Below are 20,334 nucleotides of genomic sequence, written 5' to 3'. Positions count from 1 at the left end.
GGTTCCAATTCTTGCGCCTGCTGATTCAGGAGGTGTTTCTTTTCCTATCTCTGTCAAAAGGTGTTTCTCTCCTAAATTCCAGAAACCGGTCCCATTATGAATCTGGGATCAGTTACTGACCATCCAGGTTGGTCTTAAGTGACAGGTACCCAAGGCCATTGGCTCAGGAGCTGGGGCCCACCACAGATGCAACAATTTGATAAGTTAAAAGTCCTTCCTATACTCTGCGTGAGCAAGAGGAACTGGTTCTCATCTCTGGGAGGTGAAGGGCTGGTCTCTGTAACCACCATGACCGTCATGAGGAAACGAAGGTAACCCAAGCCCAGGGAGAGCCCCTTGAGGTTCAACTATTATTACTCTGCCAGGTTAAGGTGGAGCTCTAGGAGGCAAATATATCAGCTCCCAAACAGGGAATTTGGCCTAACGGGGTTAATGTAGGGGGAAAGAGAGTAATGAGAAGAATAATATATAAACAACTACAATACAATACAATACATCAGAGATCGTGCTCCCATTCGATGGAGGCCCCCTCTATGGTAATTAGAGGTCTCCTTTATCTTTGATTGTCTAGTCCAATAAAGGTGGTACCACAGGTCTTTTTTTTAGTATAACTTTAAAAAAAAATAATTATAACTTATTGACAGAACCCATGCCAGGATAATTTTTTGCAACATTATCCCTTGCTATCCGAATATTCCCTCCCTCCCTCCACCCCCTTCCCCTAGATCGCAGCCAGTCCTATACATGTTAAATATGTCACAGTATATCCTAGATACAATATATGTCTGCAGAACTGAATAGTTCTCTTGTTGCACAGGAAGAATTGAATAGAGAAGGTAAAAGTAACCCAGGAAGAAAAACAAAAATGCAAACAGTTTACATTCATTTCCCCATGTTCTATCTTTGGGTGTAGCTGCTTCTGTCCATCATTGATCAATTGAAACTGAGTTAAATCTTCTCTTTGTCAAAGAAATCCACTTCCATCAGAATACATCCTCACATAGTATCATTGTTGAAGCATATAATGACCTCCTGTTTCTGCTCATTTCACTCAGCATCAGTTCATGTAAGTTTCTCCAAGCCTCTCTTTATTCATCCTATTGGTCATTTCTTGCAGAACAATAATATTCCATAACATTCATATACCACAGTTTACCCAGGCATTCTCCAATTGATGGGCATCCATTCATTTTCCAGTTTCTAGTCACTATAAAGAGGGCTGCCACAAACGTTTTGGCCCATACAAGTCCCTTTCCCTTCTTTAGTATCTCTTTGGGATATAAGCCCAGTAGAAACACTGCTGGATCAAAGGGTATGCACAGTTTGATAATTTTTGGGGCATAATTCCAGATTGCTCTCCAGAATGGCTGGATTCATTCACAACTCCACCAACAATGCACCAGTGTCCCAGTTTTCTCACATCCCCTCCAACATTTATCATTATTTTTTCCTCTCATCTTAGCCAATCTGACAGGTGTATAGTGGTATCTCAGAGTTGTCTTAATTTGCATGCCTCTGATCAATAGTGATTTGGAACACTCTTTCATATGAGTGGAAATGGTTTCAATTTCATCATCTGAAAATTATCTGTTCATATCCTTTGACCATTTATCAATTGGAGAATGGCTTAATTTCTTATAAATTAGAATCAATTCTCTAAATATTTTGAAAATGAGGCCTTTATCAGAACCTTTAACTGTGAAGATATTTTCCCAGTTTGTTGCTTCCCTTCTAATCTTATTTGCATTAGTTTTGTTTTTTAAAAGGCTTTTTAATTTGATGTAATCAAAATTTTCTAATTTGTGATCAATAATGGTCTCTAGTTCGTCTTTGGTCACAAATTTCTTCCTCCTCCACTAGTCTGAGAGATAAACTATCCTATGTTCCTCTAATTTATTTATAATCTCGTTCTTTATGCCTAAATCATGGACCCATTTTGATCTTATCTTGGTATACAGTGTTAAGTGTGGGTCCATGCCTAATTTCTACCATACTAATTTCCAGTTTTCCCAGCAGTTTTTGTCAAATAATGAATTTTTATCCCAAAAGTTAGGATCTTTAGGTTTGTCAAACACTAGATTGCTATAGTTGACTATTTTGTCTTGTGAACCTAACCTATTCCACTGATCAACTAATCTATTTCTCAGCCAATACCAAATGGTTTTGGGGACTGCTGCTTTATAGTATAGTTTTAGAGCAGATACAGCTAGGCCACCTTCATTTGATTTGTTTTTCATTAATTCTCTTGAGATTCTCGATCTTTTGTTCTTCCATATGAATTTTGTTGTTATTTTTTCTAGATCATTAATATATTTTCTTGGGAGTCTGATATATATAGCACTAAATAAATAAATTAGTTTAGGGAGTATTGTCATCTTTATTATATTTTCTTGGCCTATCCAAGAGCACTTAATATTTTTCCAATTATTTACATCTGATTTTATTTGTGTGGAAAGTTTTTTGTAATTTTGCTCATATAATTCCTGACTTTCTTTTGCTAGATAGATTCCCAAATATTTTATGCTGTTGAGAGTTATTTTGAATGGAATTTCTCTTTGTATCTCTTGCTGTTGGATTTTGTTGGTGATGTATAAAAATGCTGAGGATTTATGGGGATTTATTTTGGATCCTGCAACTTTGCTAAAGTTATGAATTATTTCTAATAGCTTTTTAGAAGAATCTCTGGGGTTTTCTAGGAATACCATCATGTCATCTGCAAAGAGTGATAGTTTGGTTTCCTCATTGCCTACTCTAATTCCTTTAATCTCTTTCTTGACTCTTATTGCAGAGACGTGTTTCTAATACAATATTGAATAATAATGGTGATAGTGGGCAACTTTGCTTCACTCCAGATCTTACTGGTAAAGGTTCCAGGTTTTCCCCATTGCATATGATACTTACTGACAGTTTTAAATATATGCTCCTGACTATTTTAAGGAAAAGTCCATTTATTCCTATCCTCTCAAGTGTTTTTATTAGGAATGAATGTTGGATTTTATCAAATGCTTTTTCTGCATCTATTGAGATGATCATATGGTTTTTGTTAGTTTGGTTATTGATATAGTCTATTATGTTAATAGTTTTCCTAATATTGAACCAGCCCTGCATTACTCGTATAAATCCTACTTTGTCATAGTGTATTATCTTGGGAATGATTTTCTGTCATCTTTTTGCTAATATTTTATTTAAGATTTTTGCATCAATATTCATTAGGGAGATTGGTCTATCATTTTCTTTCTCTGTTTTCAGCCTACCTGGTTTAGGTATCAGTACCATGTCTGTTTCGTAAAAGGAGTTTGGTAGGACTCCTTCAATCCCTATTTTTTTCAAATAGTTTATATAGCATTGGAGTTCATTGTTCTTTAAATGTTTGGTAGAATTCACATCTAAATCCATCTGGTTCTGGGGATTTTTTTCTTAGGGAGTTGGTTAATAGCTTGTTCTATTTCTTTTTCTAAAATGGGACTGTTTAGGATATATACTTCTTCCTCTGTTAATCTGGGCAAGCTATATTTTTGAAGGTATTCTTCCATTTCGTTTAAGTTGTCAAATTTATTGGCATAAAGTTGGGCAAAGTAACTCCTAATTATTGCTCTAATTTCCTCTTCGTTAGTGGCGAGTTCTCCCTTTTCATTTTTAAGACTAACAATTTGATTTTCCTCTTTCCTTTTTTAAAATCAGATTTACTAAGGGTTTGTCTATTTTGTTGCTTTTGTCATAGAACCAACTCTTAGTTTTATTAATTCAATACTTGTTTTACTTTCAATTTTATTGATCTCTCCTTTTATTTTTAGAATTCCAAGTTTAGTGTTTGACTGGAGGGTTTTAATTTGCTCCTTTTCTAGCATTTTTAGTTGCAAGCCCAATTCATTGACCTTCTCTTTCTCAATTTTATGCAAGTAGGCCTGTAGAGATATGAAATTTCCCCTTATTACTGCTTTAGCTGCATCCCACACATTTTGGTATGACGTCTCATTATTGTCATTTTCTTGGGTGAAGTTATTATGTCTATGATTTGCTGTTTCACCCAATCATTCTTTAGTATGAGATTATTTAGTTTCCATTTATTTTTTGGTCTATTTTCCAATGCATTTACTATTTCTGCCTTACTGCATTTGAGTTTGAGGTTTTTATGTCCTAATATATGGTCAATTTTTGTATAAGTTCCATGAACTGCTGAGAAGAAAGTGTACTCCTTTCTCTCTCCATTTAGTTTTCTCCAGAGATCTATCGTACCTAACTTTTCTAGTATTCTATTTACCTCTTTGACTTCTTTCTTATTTAATTTGTGGTTTTATCTAATTCTGAGAGTGCAAAGTTGAGATCTCCCACTATTATAGTTTTGCTGTCTATTTCTTCTTGCAGCTCTCTTAATTTCTCTTTTAAGAATTTAGATGCTACCCCACTTGGTGCATACATGTTTAATATTGATATTGCTTCATTATCTATGCTACCCTTTAGCAAGATATAGTGCCCTTCCTTATCTCTTTTAATTAGATCAGTTTTTGCTTTTGCTTGATCTGAGATCAGGATGGCTACCCCTGCTTTTCTGACTTCACCTGAAGGATAGTAGATTTTGCTCCAACCTTTTACCTTTACTCTGTATGTATCTCCCTGCTTTAGGTGTGTTTCCTGTAAACAACATATTGTAGGAATCTGGCTTTTAATCCATTCTACTAACCACTTCCTCTTTATGGGGGAGTTTACCCTGTTCACATTTATGGTTAAAATTACCAATTCTGTATTACTTGCTATCTTGTTAACCTCTGTTTATGCTTTTCTCCCTTCTTTCCCCCTTACCTCCCTTCCCAGTATTAAGCTTGTGAGCACCACTTGCTTCTCATAGCCCTCCCTTTTTAGGATCCCTCCCCGCCTTAGAGTTTTTCCCTCTATCTTACTCCTTTTCCTCACAGTTTCCATATTCCCTTCCACTTAATTTATTCTTTCCCTTTTCACTTTTCCCTTCCCACTTTTCAATGAGGTGGGAGAAGTTTCACCATAAATTGAATATGTCTTAAATTTTTCTCTTTAAGCCAATTCTGATGGCAGTAAGATATCCACTATATTCATCCCCTTCCATTCTTTCTCTCAGATATAATAGGTTTCCTTTGCCTCTTTGTGAGATGTAATACCTCCACTTTACCCTTTTTCTGGTACAATGTCCTTTCCACCTCTAGGTATACATGTATTCTTTATACATCTTTATAGCAGAAATATAGTTCCCAAGATTTCTTTTTACCTTTTTAGGTTTCTCTTGAGTTCTATATTTGTAGATCAAACTTTTTGGTAAGTTCTGTTTTTTTCATCAAAAATTGGTGAAATTTGCTTATTTCATTGAATGTCCTTCTTCTTCCCTGAAAAAAGATGCTCATTTTGGCTGGGTAAGTTATTTTTGGTTGTATACCTAGTTCCTTAGCCTTTTGTAATATCATATTCCAGGCCCTTCGATCTTTTAATGTAGACGCTGCTACATCCTGGGTAATCCTTACTGTGGCTCCTCTATATTTGAATTGGTTTTTTCTAGCCGCTTGCAGTAGTTTTTCCTTCATCTGAGGCTTCTGGCATTTGGCCACTATATTTCTTGGTGTTTTGATTTTAGGATCCCTTTCAGTAGGTGATCGATGAATTTTTTCAATGTCTATTTTACCCTCTGTTTCTATGACTTCTGGACAGTTCTCTTTGATAATTTCCTGGAAAATAGTGTCCAGGCTCTTTTTTTCATCATATTTTTCTGGGAGTCCAATAATTCTCACATTGTTTTTCCTAGATCTATTTTCCAAGTCTGTTGTTTTCCCAAGAAGGTATTTGACATTTTTTTCCATTGTTTGATTTTTTTGGTTTTGCTTGATTTTTTGGGTTTTGCTTGACTGAGTCTTGTCTCCTTGAGTCATTCAATTCCATTTGTTCAATTCTGATTTTCAATGAAGTATTTTCTTTACTCACTTTTTTTATCTTTTTCTAATTGTCCAATTGAGTTTTTATGTGAGTTGTTTTGTTCTATGGAATTTTATTCCATTTTGCCAACTTTGTTTTTTAGAGAGCTGTTTTCTGTTTCCAGTTCACTAATTCTATTTTTCAATGATTTGATTTCTTTATCCACTTTGTCTTTAAATGAGTGGGATGACTTCTCCACACTCTCTTGCCATGCCTCTCTTTTTTTTCCCCATTTTCCTTCTAGCTCTTTTGTGAGAGCCTTTTTAATTTCTTCTATGAGATTCATCTGTGCTGAGAAACAGATGATCTCCTCTTTTGGGGATTCACTTGGAGACAGTCCGTTTTTAGTCTCCTCAGTGTTTAGAGTCTGCTCTCTATCCGTATAGAAGCTGTCAATGCTTAAGGTCCATTTAAATTTTTTGCTCATTTTGTCAGAGAAGAATCAAAGAGAAACTACCAAAGAAAAAAAGAAAAAAACCCAAAAGGAATCTGCTTTCTTTCTTTTTTTTTTGGGGGGGGGGGAGGTGTTACCGAGCTTCCTCTACAGTCTGGGGGGTGGAGGTGGGAGAGGGCAGCAGCAAGGCACTAGCAGGACAGCAATGGCTGTGCTGCACCTGTGCTCTGAGACTCTGAGAGCATGCTGAGACACTGTGAGGGAGGGGTGGCCAGGTCCCAAGAGACTCTAGCTGTTCAGGGTTGTATTCTTCACCCCTTGTTTTTTTAGCTTCTCTGCTCGTCTGCTGGCTTGCTGCCTGGGCAAAGTATCCAATACCGTAACAAAGCTCTCCCCGCACAGATGGCTGAGACCACATCCCTCCCCCTCCGGTTTGCTCAGTGTGAGCTGCCTGCCCTCAGCCTGCACCCAATCTAAAACCATCCCCACCCTCGAGCAAAGACAGACCTTTCCTGTCGAATTTCAAGGATGTCTTCTCTTGGTAACTATTTGTGGTTTGGTTTTTTTTTCAGTCAAGCATTAATTCAGAAGCTTGTAATGAAATGAATTCTGAGAGAAAATGTGGAGCTTATGCAGCTGTGTGCCTCCTCTCTGCCATCTTGACTGGATGAGTTAGTATAGCTTTTTATTGACAGAACATTTGTGTGGGTAATTTTTCAACAATGACCCTTGCAATCACTTCAGTTCTGACTTTTCCTTTTCTTCCCTCTACCCCGTCCCCTAGATGGCAGACAATCTCATACATGTTAAAAACCATACAATTCTCTTATTGCACAAGAAAAATCAGATTCAGAAAGGTAAAAATAACCTGGGAAGAAAAACAAAAATGCAAATAGTCTCCATTCATTTCCCAGTGTTTTTTCTTTGACTGTAGCTGGTTCTGTCCATCATTGATCAAATGGAACTCAATTGGATCTTCTTATTGTCGAAGATATCCACTTCCATCAGAATATATTTTAATATAGTATTGTTGTTGAAGTGTATGATGACCTCCTGGTTCTGCTCATTTCACTCAGCATTGATTCATGTAAGTCTCTCCAAGCCTGTCTGTATTCATCCTGCTGGTCATTTCTTTCTTTTTTTTTTTTTAATAACTTTTTATTGATAGAACATATGCCTGGGTAATTTTTACAACACTATCCCTTGCACTCACTTCTGTCCCGACTTTTCCCTTCCTGCCCTCCACCCCCTCCCCAGGCAGTCTTATATATGTTAAGTATGTTATAGTATATCCTAGATACAATATATGTGTGCAGGACTGAACAGTTCTCTTGTTGTACAGGAATCATTGGATTCAGAAGGTAAAAATAACCTGAGAAGAAAAACAAAAATGCACACAGTTCACACTCATTTCCCAGTGTTCCTTCCCTGGGTGTAGCTGATTCTGTCCATCATTGATCACTTGGAACTGAATTAGATCTTCCCTTTGTTGAAGATATCCACTTCCATCAGAATACACCCTCATACAGTATTGTTTTTGAAATGTATAATTGTTAGGATTCTTACAAGGTGCTAAGTCACTGGAATTGATAGAGACCATAATTATTTAATCTAGCATGGTCCTTAACAGTTCTCTAGTTCACTAATGTGCTTAGTACTTATTAGACTTCCACAAGATTCACAACTTTAAGAGAGTATATATAAGGAGGAGTCCACTAAGGACAAGCCCACTAAAGCATAAACCCACTCTCCGTGGCAGAGACAGATTCATTCCATCTTCTACCTTTGTGGTGGCTGGAGGCTGAAGCTGGCAGAGCCAAAGGATTAGCAGCAGGAGCTCTTGGAACCAAGGAGAGAGACAGGTCTCTAAGAAAGGTAACCAGGCCTAAGGAAGGAGACAATAAAGGATTTGGACTTTAACTCCCGGCTGCACTTGTGGTGATTACTGGCTGCCTCCAGAAGGCCCCAAGAAACCTTCTCCCAGAGAACATTATATTTTAGAGAAGAGAATATTACATATAATGATCTCCTGGTTCTGCTCATTTTACTCAGCATCAGTTCATGTAAGTCTTTCCCAGTCTCTCCGTATTCATCCTGCTGGTCATTTCTTACAGAACAATAATATTTCATAACATTTATATACCACAATTTACCCAACCATTCTCCAATTGATGGGCATCCATTCATTTTCCAGTTTCTAACCACCACAAAAAAGGCTGCCTCAAACATTTTGGCACATACAGATCCCTTTCCTTTCTTTAGTATTTCTTTGGGATACAAGCCCAGTAGAAACACTGCTGGATCAAAGGGTATGCACAGTTTGATAACTTTTTGAGCATAGTTCCAAATTGCTCTCCAGAATGATTGGATCCATTCACAATTCCACCAACAATGCAGCAGTGTCCCAGTTTTCCCACATCCCTTCCAATATTCATCACTATCTTTTCCTGTCATTTTAGCCAATCTGACAGGTGGGAAGAGGTACCTCAGAGTTGTCTTAATTTGCATTTCTCCGATCAATAGTGATTTGGAACACTCTTTCATATGAGTAGACCATGCACTGCCTCCTCTAGATGAACAGATTCTTTACTATTAACATCCAGATTTAATTTTTGGTACACCCAGTCTTTAAGGGAGCTGAATTGAGGCCAAATGGTGATTCCACCAATATCTTTGTTGCCCCAGACAAAACAACAATACCTTATCATCCTTTTCTTGCTTTTTTCCTTTGTGTTTTGGCAACTTGTTCCAATTACTTAACTTCCTATTGAAGGAACTATCTATGAGTGTTTCTTTATCCTGCTCCATGGAGAGTGGCTTGGACTGAGCCAAGTCCATCTCAATTTGAAGGACATCTAAGTTACACATGCCCAATCACGGCAGAGTCAACCCTCAGTTACCCAAAGGTCTAACCTGTCTAGAGAACTGCTCCAGCGTCTGTACCCTTCAACTCAAGGGTTTCACAGAGATGTATATGTCTGGGTTGTGTGCACACAAGTTGCCTGACTGCTTTGTCCTCACATAGCCCAATTGGAATTTTGCCACAGATTTTCTTATGTTCGTTTTGCCCCAAGTTTCTCCACTTCGGGCCACTTTATCTTGGAGAGCAAGGAGAATCCCTGGACACTCACAGGCTGCCTAAAACAGGGTAGGGCGTCATCCTGGTAGCACCCAAGAGTTCTTCCACTCACCAGATCACTTGATCCCAGACGAGCCCCCACAACTGTGTGGCTCAGACCGCGAGCTGAGTGACCACTTGTAATGGGTTGAGGCTTGAGTTGATGCACTGAGATCCCAAGCACATGAGGCTAAATAGTAATTGGACCATACTCTATTAACATATAGGCTTGGAGAAAGAATGGCCCCTGCCCACTCTTTGTGCAAGTCCTGATGTGTTGTATAGGAAATGACGTTTTTGGTGGGTGGAGGCAGGGGAGTGGAGAGGGAAGCAGAAAGAGAGACTGCTGGCTGGCGTCTTGACCCAGCTGCTCGCATTGCTATCGCGTCAGCCCTTCATCTCTGATCCCCCTCTGCTAGCTGGCTTCCTGTTGAAGCTGCCCATATCAATATCGCAATCCTTTTTCACCTCTTCACTTCAATAAAGATTGAAGATTTTTCCCTTAATCTGAATTCCTGACTCCGGCTGATTTTAAATATGCGGTCATCACAACCACCATATGATAAAATAGCCAGAGATATCCCTAGGAGCAAAAGGAAGGTTTATTATATGTTTTTGTGAAAAGCTGTGCCACTCCAGCCAAACAAGCGATAGAAGGGAGAAGGCGCCTTAGAGACAGAGCAGCAGATTAAATAGTCCCTAACAAAAAAAATCCCTCTCACCACTGACCCTCATCCTCGTTGGCAGAGGCTCTTCCATTCTAAATGAGGAAACTGCCACAGAAAAATGAGCTTTAGCCTAGAAGAGCATAGCTGCCCATATTTGGTTTAGGGTGAGGTAGCAAGCAAATGATGTCATGGAAGAATAGCAGGAAGGGGCAGTAGGTATGTCCAAATGAGAGTTGGTTCAGGCCTACACCAACTCAATTTCCATGACTGTCTGAGAGATCTCACTCCATTTCGTTCATTTATTTCTCTTCCTAAATAAAGGTTCTTTATTGCAAAAATGGAAAAAACAAAGATCCCCCCAAACTTGGGCAAAATTCTAAGGGGAAAATCCAGTGGGATGAAGATAATTTCTATCGATAGTCTGAGAAATAAAGATTAGAGGAATTGAGCAAGCAGAAGAATGTAAAAGGTGTATTATCAGAATATAAAAAGGTGGGAAAAGGTACAGCATTACAGGGCTTTAATCAAAGTCTATTGAAGAATTTTTTTAAAAGGAAGAAAGCTCAAGCAAGTATGGCCAAGAGAAAAATGGGTAGAAAGTGAAAGCAAGTTGGCATCTACACTAACACAATGTGAACAAAGGATTTGAAATAAAAGCATTTTGGAAAATATCGAAACATATTTGTAATATAGAATTGTTTGAAATCACCATCCTCTTTTTTTTCAGTAAGTGGTTTTCCCTGCCTACTTGCCTTGCCCTATTTGACCTTTCTGGGTCTAGATTAGGGGCTAGATTAAGAACACAAAGGAATTGATTTGGCTCTTTGTGTGATCTAAAAAGAAATAAAGAAAAACTTTTGGGGAGAAGGAATGCCACTATGAATGATTTTTAACATGAACTAAATTATAATTGTGAGCCCTTGGGAAAATTGAGATTTAAATGTGAACAATAGTGCTGATAACTCCAGATTTGATTTTGTTCAAATTTTTTTCTGAAATTAAATTATGTGATCTTATTTACAGTGAGATATTTTCCTATTAGGATAATTGTGGTAAGGCAAAACTTAATACAAATCTGGCCTCAGAAATCTATCAACTATGTGACCTTGAGTACTTCACCTCTGCTTACCTCAGTTTTCTAATCTGTAAAGAAAATAATAAAACAACAATAATAATAGCACTCACCTCTTAGAGTTGTGAGATCATATAATTATAAAATGCTTAAAACAGTGCCTGACATGTAGTAAGCACCATATAAATTTTAATAATAGTTATCATTACTACTATTTCTTTACTTGAATATAATTCCTCCATAATGGATTATTTGATACTTGCTTTTAGATAGGATTAATATAGAATGCCAAAAGTGATAAAGTGGATGGTTTTCTACGTGAGATGAATTGAAAATGCATTCAACTTACTTGATGTCACCTTTCTGGCTATAAGTTTGTTTCACGTTTTAAAATACATGATATTGTGAATGCTATTTTGTGTTTCTAAGATGTTCTCATATATTGTGAAATTTAGAAATAGTAACTAGAATTTCAATGCTGTTAGATATGAATTTTCCTTTTAAGGAATTTAGAAAAACATTTGGAAATGGTTATTTGCTTTTTTGTATATAGATTGTTTTACAAAGGATAGTGATAACTGATTATTACATATATATATAATCTCTTAAGATGCCTTTGTGACATTCTTTGGGACTTTCTATTTGAATTAGGCTATAAAATCTTGCCAGCCCTTCTGACCAAGGTGGGTAACATTCTGATGTACTTTAGTTTGAGATCCTGTGACCATACCCAGGCAAAGTGGGGAAGCTTACTAATTTCCTTACAGATTGATTTTTACCTGATACATAATTTGGCTATCACTTATGAAAATTATGAACTCATATTTGGTTATTAAAAAAAGATGTCAATCTTGTTATAAGAGTGAGCAGGTATTATAGAGTGGAATCTCACTGCCTCATCTGGGGTATGGAGTGAGATACGATTTCCTCACTATATAGATGAAACCCTGGAATGTAATTTTTTACACTACAAATAAAAAATAAATAATATGTGCTTACATATGCTACTTGTTAACTGTTGTCATAACACTAAAAAACCCCAATAAATGAGTTCTTAGCTGTGATTAGGACATTTAGATGATATTGCAGTGGATGAAGGCTAAGCCTGGAGTCAGAAGGAGCTGAATTCAAATCACTTCTCATATACTAATTGTAACTGGGAAAGTTACTTAACCCTCTGTCTCAGTTTGTTCATCTGTAAAATAAATTGGAGAAAACACTCCAGCATCTGTGCAAAGAAAACCACAAGTGGAGTCATGAAGGGCCAGATGTGACTGAACAACAAAAGATGCAAGTTTGCTACTTGAGATAAAATTTTTTGGAAGTATAAGGTGTTGGGCACCAAAGTGTAAAGTTCTGGCTAGCTTTCTGGAGGGCCTCAGTATCAGTCAAAGTCCTTGGTCTTTAGGAGGAGAAGTGAAAGAGGCAAACAAGCTGCCACATGGCTCTTCAAAGATGAGTCCTGGACCTCGAGTCTGGAGCCTGAAGTCTTCCCTGCTGAACAAGTTATGTCAAAGAGACACTGACCGTCTCCCTCAGCCCTCCAACCCTTCCCTACAATCACCTCACCACAACACATTCAGCAAATGCCAATCTTGAGGAGAGTCTTCACATCACCATCTCATCTAAGTATATGTTTATAGAACCATTATATCCCATTGAGTAGGCACTTAGCCTTAAGTACTCGGCTTTCTTAGATTCAAGTACACCTTTTTCAGAATTACAACCCTCAGCAATCCTTCCAGGCCTCTACAATAATCCCCTTCCCAGGGATTCCTTCCGTTTCCCTTGACCTAGAACCCTTCCTCCCATCTGCAAATCCAGCAAGTTTGGGCACAGCCCAAGCTGCCTGCTCAAGACTTTGGTGTGGGTTTCCGCTACATGGTTTCTGCAAGGCTGGTGCAGCCCAAAGCTGCCGGCTTCAACCTTCCACTAGAAAGGATCATCCCGACCAATAAAAGGTTTTTCTTTGTTTGATATATTGGCTTGTGTGTTCTGCCAGCTGGCTCCCCAATCATTAAGATTCCTCAGGCGACCTCAAGCCTGGTGGTTTGAAGTAGTGAGCTCAAAAGGAAGGGGGTGAACCTCCAGGACTGTTGAAATAAATGGGAGCACTCTTGCCAAGGGATCTTACCCTGCTCTATTCAAGGTCTGCAAGTCAAGCCCCACATTGGGTGCAAAAGTTGTTTGAAACAACAGTCTTGACACTGAAAATCAGATATTAAGGAAAATTTATTAAAGAAGAATCTTAAGGAATCATTTTAGCATTTCTGGCCAGAGGAAAGCCACACTTTTCCTGGGGAAGAGGGAGCACTGAGTACAGAAATGGGGGAACCTCTATACTTGCTGCTGTGACACAGCTCCTCTCTTCAGAAAACGGATGGGTCCTTTTTATCGAGTTACAGTCTTTCTGATATGCCCAGTACGTGTTCCCACTTAATATGTATAAAACATGCCCCCCCCCCCAATACATCCCATGTTCAAAAATGGCAGAAAACTCCTCCTCTGGGGTGTGTTGTTTAATATTCCATTAGCCTATTAAGCAGGGACAGCAGTGGTTTGAGCAATTCAGGTCGCTGACCCAACTAGTTTGGGCTGGAGGGGCTATTATCTTAACTTTGTGGTTTTCTCAAAACCACCAGACCCTTTCTGATGTGCTGACTGCACCTGGGCCTTCCTAGCCCCCAATTTCTCGTTGGCTCAAGGCTCCTACGGATCACTTAATTGTTCTGTGAATCCTAACCTTCCTTAACCTCTCACATGCTGAAAACCCCTTGGTCAGTGGTAGCCACTGTCCCAATCCCACACGACCCCAAAGCTTGCCACACGGTGGAAACGCAACTTTTCAGCATTTCTCCCAATGTGAAATGGCTCAGGGGAGCCTCTGAAATGAAGAAGAGAGGAGAAAGCTCTTGGACAATGGCCTCTGTTGGGTTTCATTAATCCTGAGGCAAACTTTTATTCCTTCTATGTTTTCCCTGTTTCATTTTCAGAATTTAAAAGGGTTGAGTTTTTTTCTCAGTGATGAGGAAACACAATCATAAGCATCTGTTTTAAAATATTTTGGGTTTTAAATGCTCTCCCTCCCCTCCCCTATTCCCGAGACAGCCAGTAACTGGATAGGGGTCATACGTGGGCCATCAGGAAAAACCTATTTTCCAGTTAGTTAGGCTGTGACAGAACAGAGACAGACAGACAGACAGACAGACAGAGACAGAGAGAATAAGCGGTTAGCCGGCCCGGCTGTACATGGGATCCCCAGAGGTCAACGAGCCAACGAGGTCTAGTGTCTGATTTGAATTCGGGCCTGGCTGAGAGGAGGCCCGGCTCCGGGCACAGGACAAGCAGCTGCCTCAGCGAGGGTTAGCGGGGGGAAAGGGCTGCGCTGGAGGCAGAAATGCTGGGCCTGGGGCGGAGGAAAAAGAGGGAGAGCCCGTGGCCAATCAGGGCCCAGGCTCAAGCTGTGGCTTATTTCCTGGCGGGGATATTCCAGGGCAAAGCTTCCGAGCGTGGGGCTGGTGCCCCCAGACAGCTCCTGTGACTGACAGGAAGGACAGTAAAACGTATCAAATATCCCTCCGAGACGGACTTGTTCACGCAAAAGCAAACCCTCACGTCCTTCTCCCTCGCAAGCACATCTGCTTTCATCTTTACTAGTTAGTATTATACGTATGTCCCCCACCGAAGAACGGTTTCAAAATAGATTTCTTTGTGATCCAGCATCAAGAGATGTTTGATTTCAATGCCTTTTTCTACATCGATGTATCTATGGGGTCGCTAAAAATCTCGTGTGTGGAAAAAAACGCAAGAAGCTCTGCTCTAGAGCGCCCCCGCTGGCCTTCAAAAGGGACTGCAGGGGGTGTGGCTAGGGGAAGCTCCACCAATGACAGAGACCCATACATGGTTGTGGAAGGACAAGCGGAATTCCACCAATGATAGAGACCCTTATAGGGAGGTGGATGTATAAGTAGAGGGGCTGGCCGGCACCGCGTGAGTCTGTGAGGGCACTTCCCGGAGCTTAGGGCGGTAGGTGCTGGGCTGGGCTGGGGGCAGCGGTGGGGGGTACTATGCCAACAGCACCCCCGGCCTTGCCTCTGCTCGCATGGGAGGCGATGTGATCCCTTCGGATCTCGCTCAATTGATAATTTTCTCCTCAGAAATTTGCTGAGGAGATCGGAGGCCCCCCAGCTTCCCGCCTCTAGGCCACCGCCATGGAGCCCCTAATCCCCGTTATTACCAAGCTACAAGAGGTCTTCAGTGTGGTGGGCAGGGAGATCATCCAGCTCCCACAGATTGTGATCTTTGGCTCTCAGGTACTGCTTGCTCTCCCTGGGGAGAGGCTGGAGGGGCCGTGGGCCTAGGTCCTCCCTCCCCACCCCCTCAGGCCTAGTCTTTCCTCTCCCCCACACAGTAGGAGCTTCATCTCTCCCTCTCCTTTCCTCCATTGCAGGGCGGGGTGCCTTCAAATTGGCCCCTTCCACCTAGCTTAGATTTCTCTCAGGGGCCCTTCCTATTCCCAAGAGAGGTGGACGCCATAAGGGCGTGAGAACGGGCTGTAGGGAAAGTGCGCCACCACCAGGTGGGATGGGATAGAGCTCTTACTGGGCATGCGCAGGGAGGCCGCCATAACCAAAGGAATCCCGGAACTCTGAGGGTGGCAGTACGGGAAAGTGCGCCACCATCAGGTGGGCCTCAGCCACGGGTATGGGATGGAGCTCTTGCTGGGCATGCGCAGGGAGGCCGTCATAACCAAAGGAATCCGGGAACTCTGAGGGTGGCCGTAGGGGAAAGTGCGCCTCCCCCAGGGGGCCCTCAGCCAGGGGAGGGGCATTTCTCTGCCAGGCCAGCCGAACCAAGCTTCCTTTCCACGGGAGAAAAGTGAGGCCCCGAGAAAGTTCTCCAGAGTGGCAGAGGGAGAACCCTGACCTCCCGAATGCAGTCCCGTACTCCTCCCACTGTACCCTACTGCAGCCCTGTATTTACCTTGAGATTGGGGAGTCAGGGGTGATGGGTTGGGCTAAGCTCAGAGGGGAAGGAGCCGCGGGAGGCTACTTCCCAGAAGCCCCTGAGCCACCCCTTCGGGCCTGTTGTGATTACAGAGCAGTGGAAAGAGCTCGCTTCTGGAAAGCATTGTGGGCCGGGACTTCCTTCCAAAGGGTTCTGGAATCATGACTCGCAGGCCCCTGATCCTTCAGCTGGTGCACGTAGCCTCCGTGGAGGAGCGGCAGGCAACATCCCCGGAGACATGTGAGGATGGGGAAAGGGGCAGGGGGCAGGTAGGAGAGAAGGGCAGAGCTGGGCCACAGCCACCTGCTGGCTTGGAGACTTGACCCAGCCAGGATGTCCCTCCTGAAGGAGACCTGCACCCGAGCCCTGCAGGCTCCAAGCTTTACAGCTGGAAGACCCCGTACTCATTTTACAGATGAGCTCCAGGCTTCGTAAGTGGCTTCCCCCAGTACAAAGAGGATGCTGCAGAGCAGGGATTTGAACACAGGTCTGGGATTCCCGATGCAGCATCCTTTCTGCTCTTCCCCCAGCAATAGGGGCCTCCACGTGTGCCTTAGGCAGTCAGAGGTGGCGGCCATATAGTGGTATTTTTACTATGAAGGCCACAGTGATGCTGTGTCTTGGATGGGGGATAGAAATGGCTCCGCCCTGGGCAGATGGCCCTTCATCCCATTCTCCTCCCCTTATGAGGTGATTGGTAATGGCAAGGGAGGTGCTGACCCTCCCCTTTCCTCCTGTCCCCACAGATATCCAAGCAGAGGAATGGGCCACTTTCCTGCACAGCAAACATAAGGTATCCCAACCCCTCCAGCTCAGCCCATTTGCCAGACTGGATCATTGCTGGCAATCTTCCTCTTCTCCCTTTGCACATCACCTTTTCCTGGCTCACCCACAACCCGTCTGGCTACATGGACTTCCAGGAGTGATGCTGTCGGGGGAGTGATTGCGGGGCAGGGTAGAGGCCACGATCCTTATTGAGTGACTTTAACTGAAAACCTTTAGGAATGGATAATTCTCTTTCCTCTTCAGATATTTACAGATTTTCACGAAATCCCAAAGGAAATTTCTAATGAGACAGAGCGGATCACCGGGACTAATAAGGTGAGCACAGGAGGCACAGCCGTCCCTGGTTTGCTCCTACCCTGTCCAAGTGCAGTGGACCTGACCTTGACTCTCCTCCCGCAGGCCATCAGTCTTGCCCCAATGTACATGACGATCTATTCCTCTAAAGTCCTCAATTTGACTCTGGTTGACTTGCCTGGATTGACCAAGGTATGTTCTCTTGGGGATCTCATTGGTTCCCATAGGTTTAATGACCCTCTTTTTGCTAATGACTCAAACTCCCATCTCTCCTGCCCTTCAGACTGGATCAGTTCCCAACTCCACCAACAATGCATCAATGTCCCAGTTCTCCCGCATCCCCTCCCACATTCATCATTACCATTTCCTGTCATGTTAGCCAATCTGAGAGGTGTGAAGTGGTACCTCAGGGTTGTCTTAATTTGCCTTTCTCTATTCACTAGTGATTTAGAACATTTTTTCATATGACTAGAAATGGCTTAAATTTCTTTACGTGAATGTTGTCTACTCATAGCCTTTGATCATTTATCAATTGGGGAATGGCTTGGATCTGTGTAAATTCGACTGGGTTCTCTCTATATTTGAGCAATGAGGCCTTTATCAGAAATGCCGGCTGTAAAATGATTTTGCAGCTTCCACTTCCCTTCTAATCTGGGCTGGGTTGAATTTAGGAAGTCTTCCGCATCTCCTCTTCATTCCGGTGGTTTTCCTTTGTGGAAAATCTGTGTCTCCTGCATGCACAGTGTTTAATGTCTGTTTGTTTGCATGTTGTCTTTCCCATGACACTCTGAGTCCTTGAAGACCCTGCCTCTTGCCTCTTTTTGTATTCCTAGCTTAGTATAGTACCTGGCCCATAGTAGGCACTTAAGAAAAGTTCCTTCCTTCCTTCCTTTCTTCCTTCCTTCATTCCCATGGTAAGGCCATTGGGGTTAAATGACTTGGCCAAGGTGACACAGCTAGTACAGGTCAAGTATCTGAGGCCAGACTGGAACTCAATCTCTCCTGAGTCCACTGGACCACCTAGCTGGCCCTCCATGTTTGTTGGCTGATTGACTGGGGCAGAGATGACAGAAGCCATGATAGTCTTTTTCTCCTCCCCTTCCTTCTTACAGTGGCCTTAACAATGCCATCCCTGCCGGGCATTCAATATTGTTTAATTCCTTTGTCTCTCCCTCCCCCGTCCCCCTGAGAAAGCTCCAGAATGGGAAGATTGTTCTGTCTGAGTCTGGGCTTAGGTACAACCTCTGGTCTTTCCCAGCTGCCCTTGCCCTTGCCCATCCCCTTTGGGTGGTCATGGCTATCCCGGGGGCCTAGGGGGGTTTGCGAGAGCAGCCGGGGCTTTTTTCTGAGCTTTGTCTCCTGCTGCCAGGTTCCCGTGGGGGACCAACCCCCCGACATCGAGATGCTGGTCAGAGACCTGAACCTGTCCTACATCATTAACCCCAGCTGCCTCATCCTGGCTGTCACTGCTGCCAACACAGACATGTCCACTTCAGAATCCTTGAAACTTGCCCGGGAGGTGGATCCTGATGGTACGGGGATGCTGGGAGGGTTTGGGTAGTGGTGGGAGGGAGGCTGGCAGTGCTGGGAGGGGGACCGGCAGTGCTGGGACGGAGGCCGCCTGACTGGGCCAGTAACTGCATGGCCTTGACTAAGGCGTTTGGGTTTATTTCCCTTAGAGAACGTAGTGTTGGACCTGGGTGGCTACTTAGGCCTTCTTCCAGCTTTGTGATGGAAGGCCTCACCCTGAGCCGGCAATTTTCCTTTCCCGGCATCAGTATCCTTATTAGGAAAGGACGCCAGGGGAGGAGCCACTGCTTTTCCCCCCTGTAGGGCTGTTGACTTCTGTCTTTGGGGCCAAGAACTCTGCTTGCCTAATAAAGCCCTTGACCGTGTGGCCTAGCCTGAGAGGGAGCAGCTAACGTGAGGGCCACTTTGCGGTTCCGAGGACGTCCAGTTCTCCCCAGCCAGCTCATGCATGGGACGGAGGGCCCCCTAAAAGCCACCCAATATCCCTACCTCTGTGTCTGGACCTTGGGCTAGAAGTCTGAAGCCGATCTCGGCTCTTCCCACTTCTTAGGACGCAGAACCTTGGCAGTGATCACTAAGCTGGACCTCATGGATGCTGGGACGGACGCGATGGATGTGCTGACGGGCCGAGTCGTCCCCGTGAAGCTGGGCATTATTGGGGTGGTGAATCGGTGAGTAGAGCCCTCTCAGTCGTCCCCCTTGAGAGGCGTCCGGCAGCAGTGAGGTGGCTGAGGGGAGACCGGAGCCGGGAGAAGGGGACCGAGTGAGACGGAAACCACTGACTCACACACAGATAAGCTTCTGAGGGCTTTGGGGACATTGTGTTGGCGAGTTCACCAATGAGGTGAGTTCCCTTCTTCTCCAAAGTCCAAAGCAGGGGGAGTAATCTCCTCAGTGAGACGCAGAAGCAAAATCCTTAAAATGACAGAGTCTAGACTGGGAGGAGGCGCACGGTTTCTCTCACACCAAGAACCCAAAATCTGCAAAAACAGTAGCTGCCCTCAAGCTCCCAATGTGATGAGGGGGACAGCAGTCAAGTAACCCCGGATTTAGGAGATACCCAACAGGGGAGATAGAAGGTGACCTCAGATGGCATTAACAGGGGCAGCGTGAGGGCTTGAGGTGGTGAGGAGCCCCAGGAACGCCCTCCTAACAGCAGGATGCCAGGAGAAGCATAAAGCGGAGGACGGGATGAGACGCAACCTTCCAAGCACAGGGCCTAGTCATTTCCAAGGCACAAAGGGCAAAGATGGAACGGGGAGTGGGGAGCAAGCAGCAAGCCCTCTCCAACTTGGCTAGAGTATAATGTGTGGGAAGGCGAGTGACAGTGCAGTAGGCCTGCAAATGAAAGCTGGAACGTGATTGTGAAGGCCTCTCAATGGCAATCAAATTTGTATTTAATATGAAAGGTAATGGAAACTACTAGAGTTTATCAAGCAGGGGGAAATCCCTTTGGCAGCTATTTAAAGAATAGGTTGGATGACTAATATGGAAATATGCATAAAATATTGTACAGGCCTGCTGTCTAGGG

The 20,334-nt window shown here is 42.9% G+C and overlaps 1 protein-coding gene across 1 annotated transcript in view; it reads left to right on the top strand.

The window, feature by feature from the left end:
• LOC127542324 (dynamin-1-like protein) overlaps positions 1–20,334 on the top strand; it is a 55,485-nt gene that overhangs the window by 18,456 nt on the left and 16,695 nt on the right. Inside the window, exons 3-7 of the mRNA XM_051967796.1 lie at positions 16,940–16,986; positions 17,223–17,294; positions 17,379–17,465; positions 18,643–18,805; positions 19,354–19,474. Of these exons, the coding sequence (XP_051823756.1) occupies positions 16,940–16,986; positions 17,223–17,294; positions 17,379–17,465; positions 18,643–18,805; positions 19,354–19,474 (490 nt within the window). The remainder of the gene's footprint in view (positions 1–16,939; positions 16,987–17,222; positions 17,295–17,378; positions 17,466–18,642; positions 18,806–19,353; positions 19,475–20,334) is intronic.

The sequence above is a fragment of the Antechinus flavipes genome, chromosome X (assembly GCF_016432865.1).
Source record: "Antechinus flavipes isolate AdamAnt ecotype Samford, QLD, Australia chromosome X, AdamAnt_v2, whole genome shotgun sequence".
Classification (NCBI taxonomy): domain Eukaryota; kingdom Metazoa; phylum Chordata; class Mammalia; order Dasyuromorphia; family Dasyuridae; genus Antechinus; species Antechinus flavipes.
Note: the sequence above shows the minus strand (reverse complement) of the source record. Positions and strands in the feature narration are given on the sequence as shown.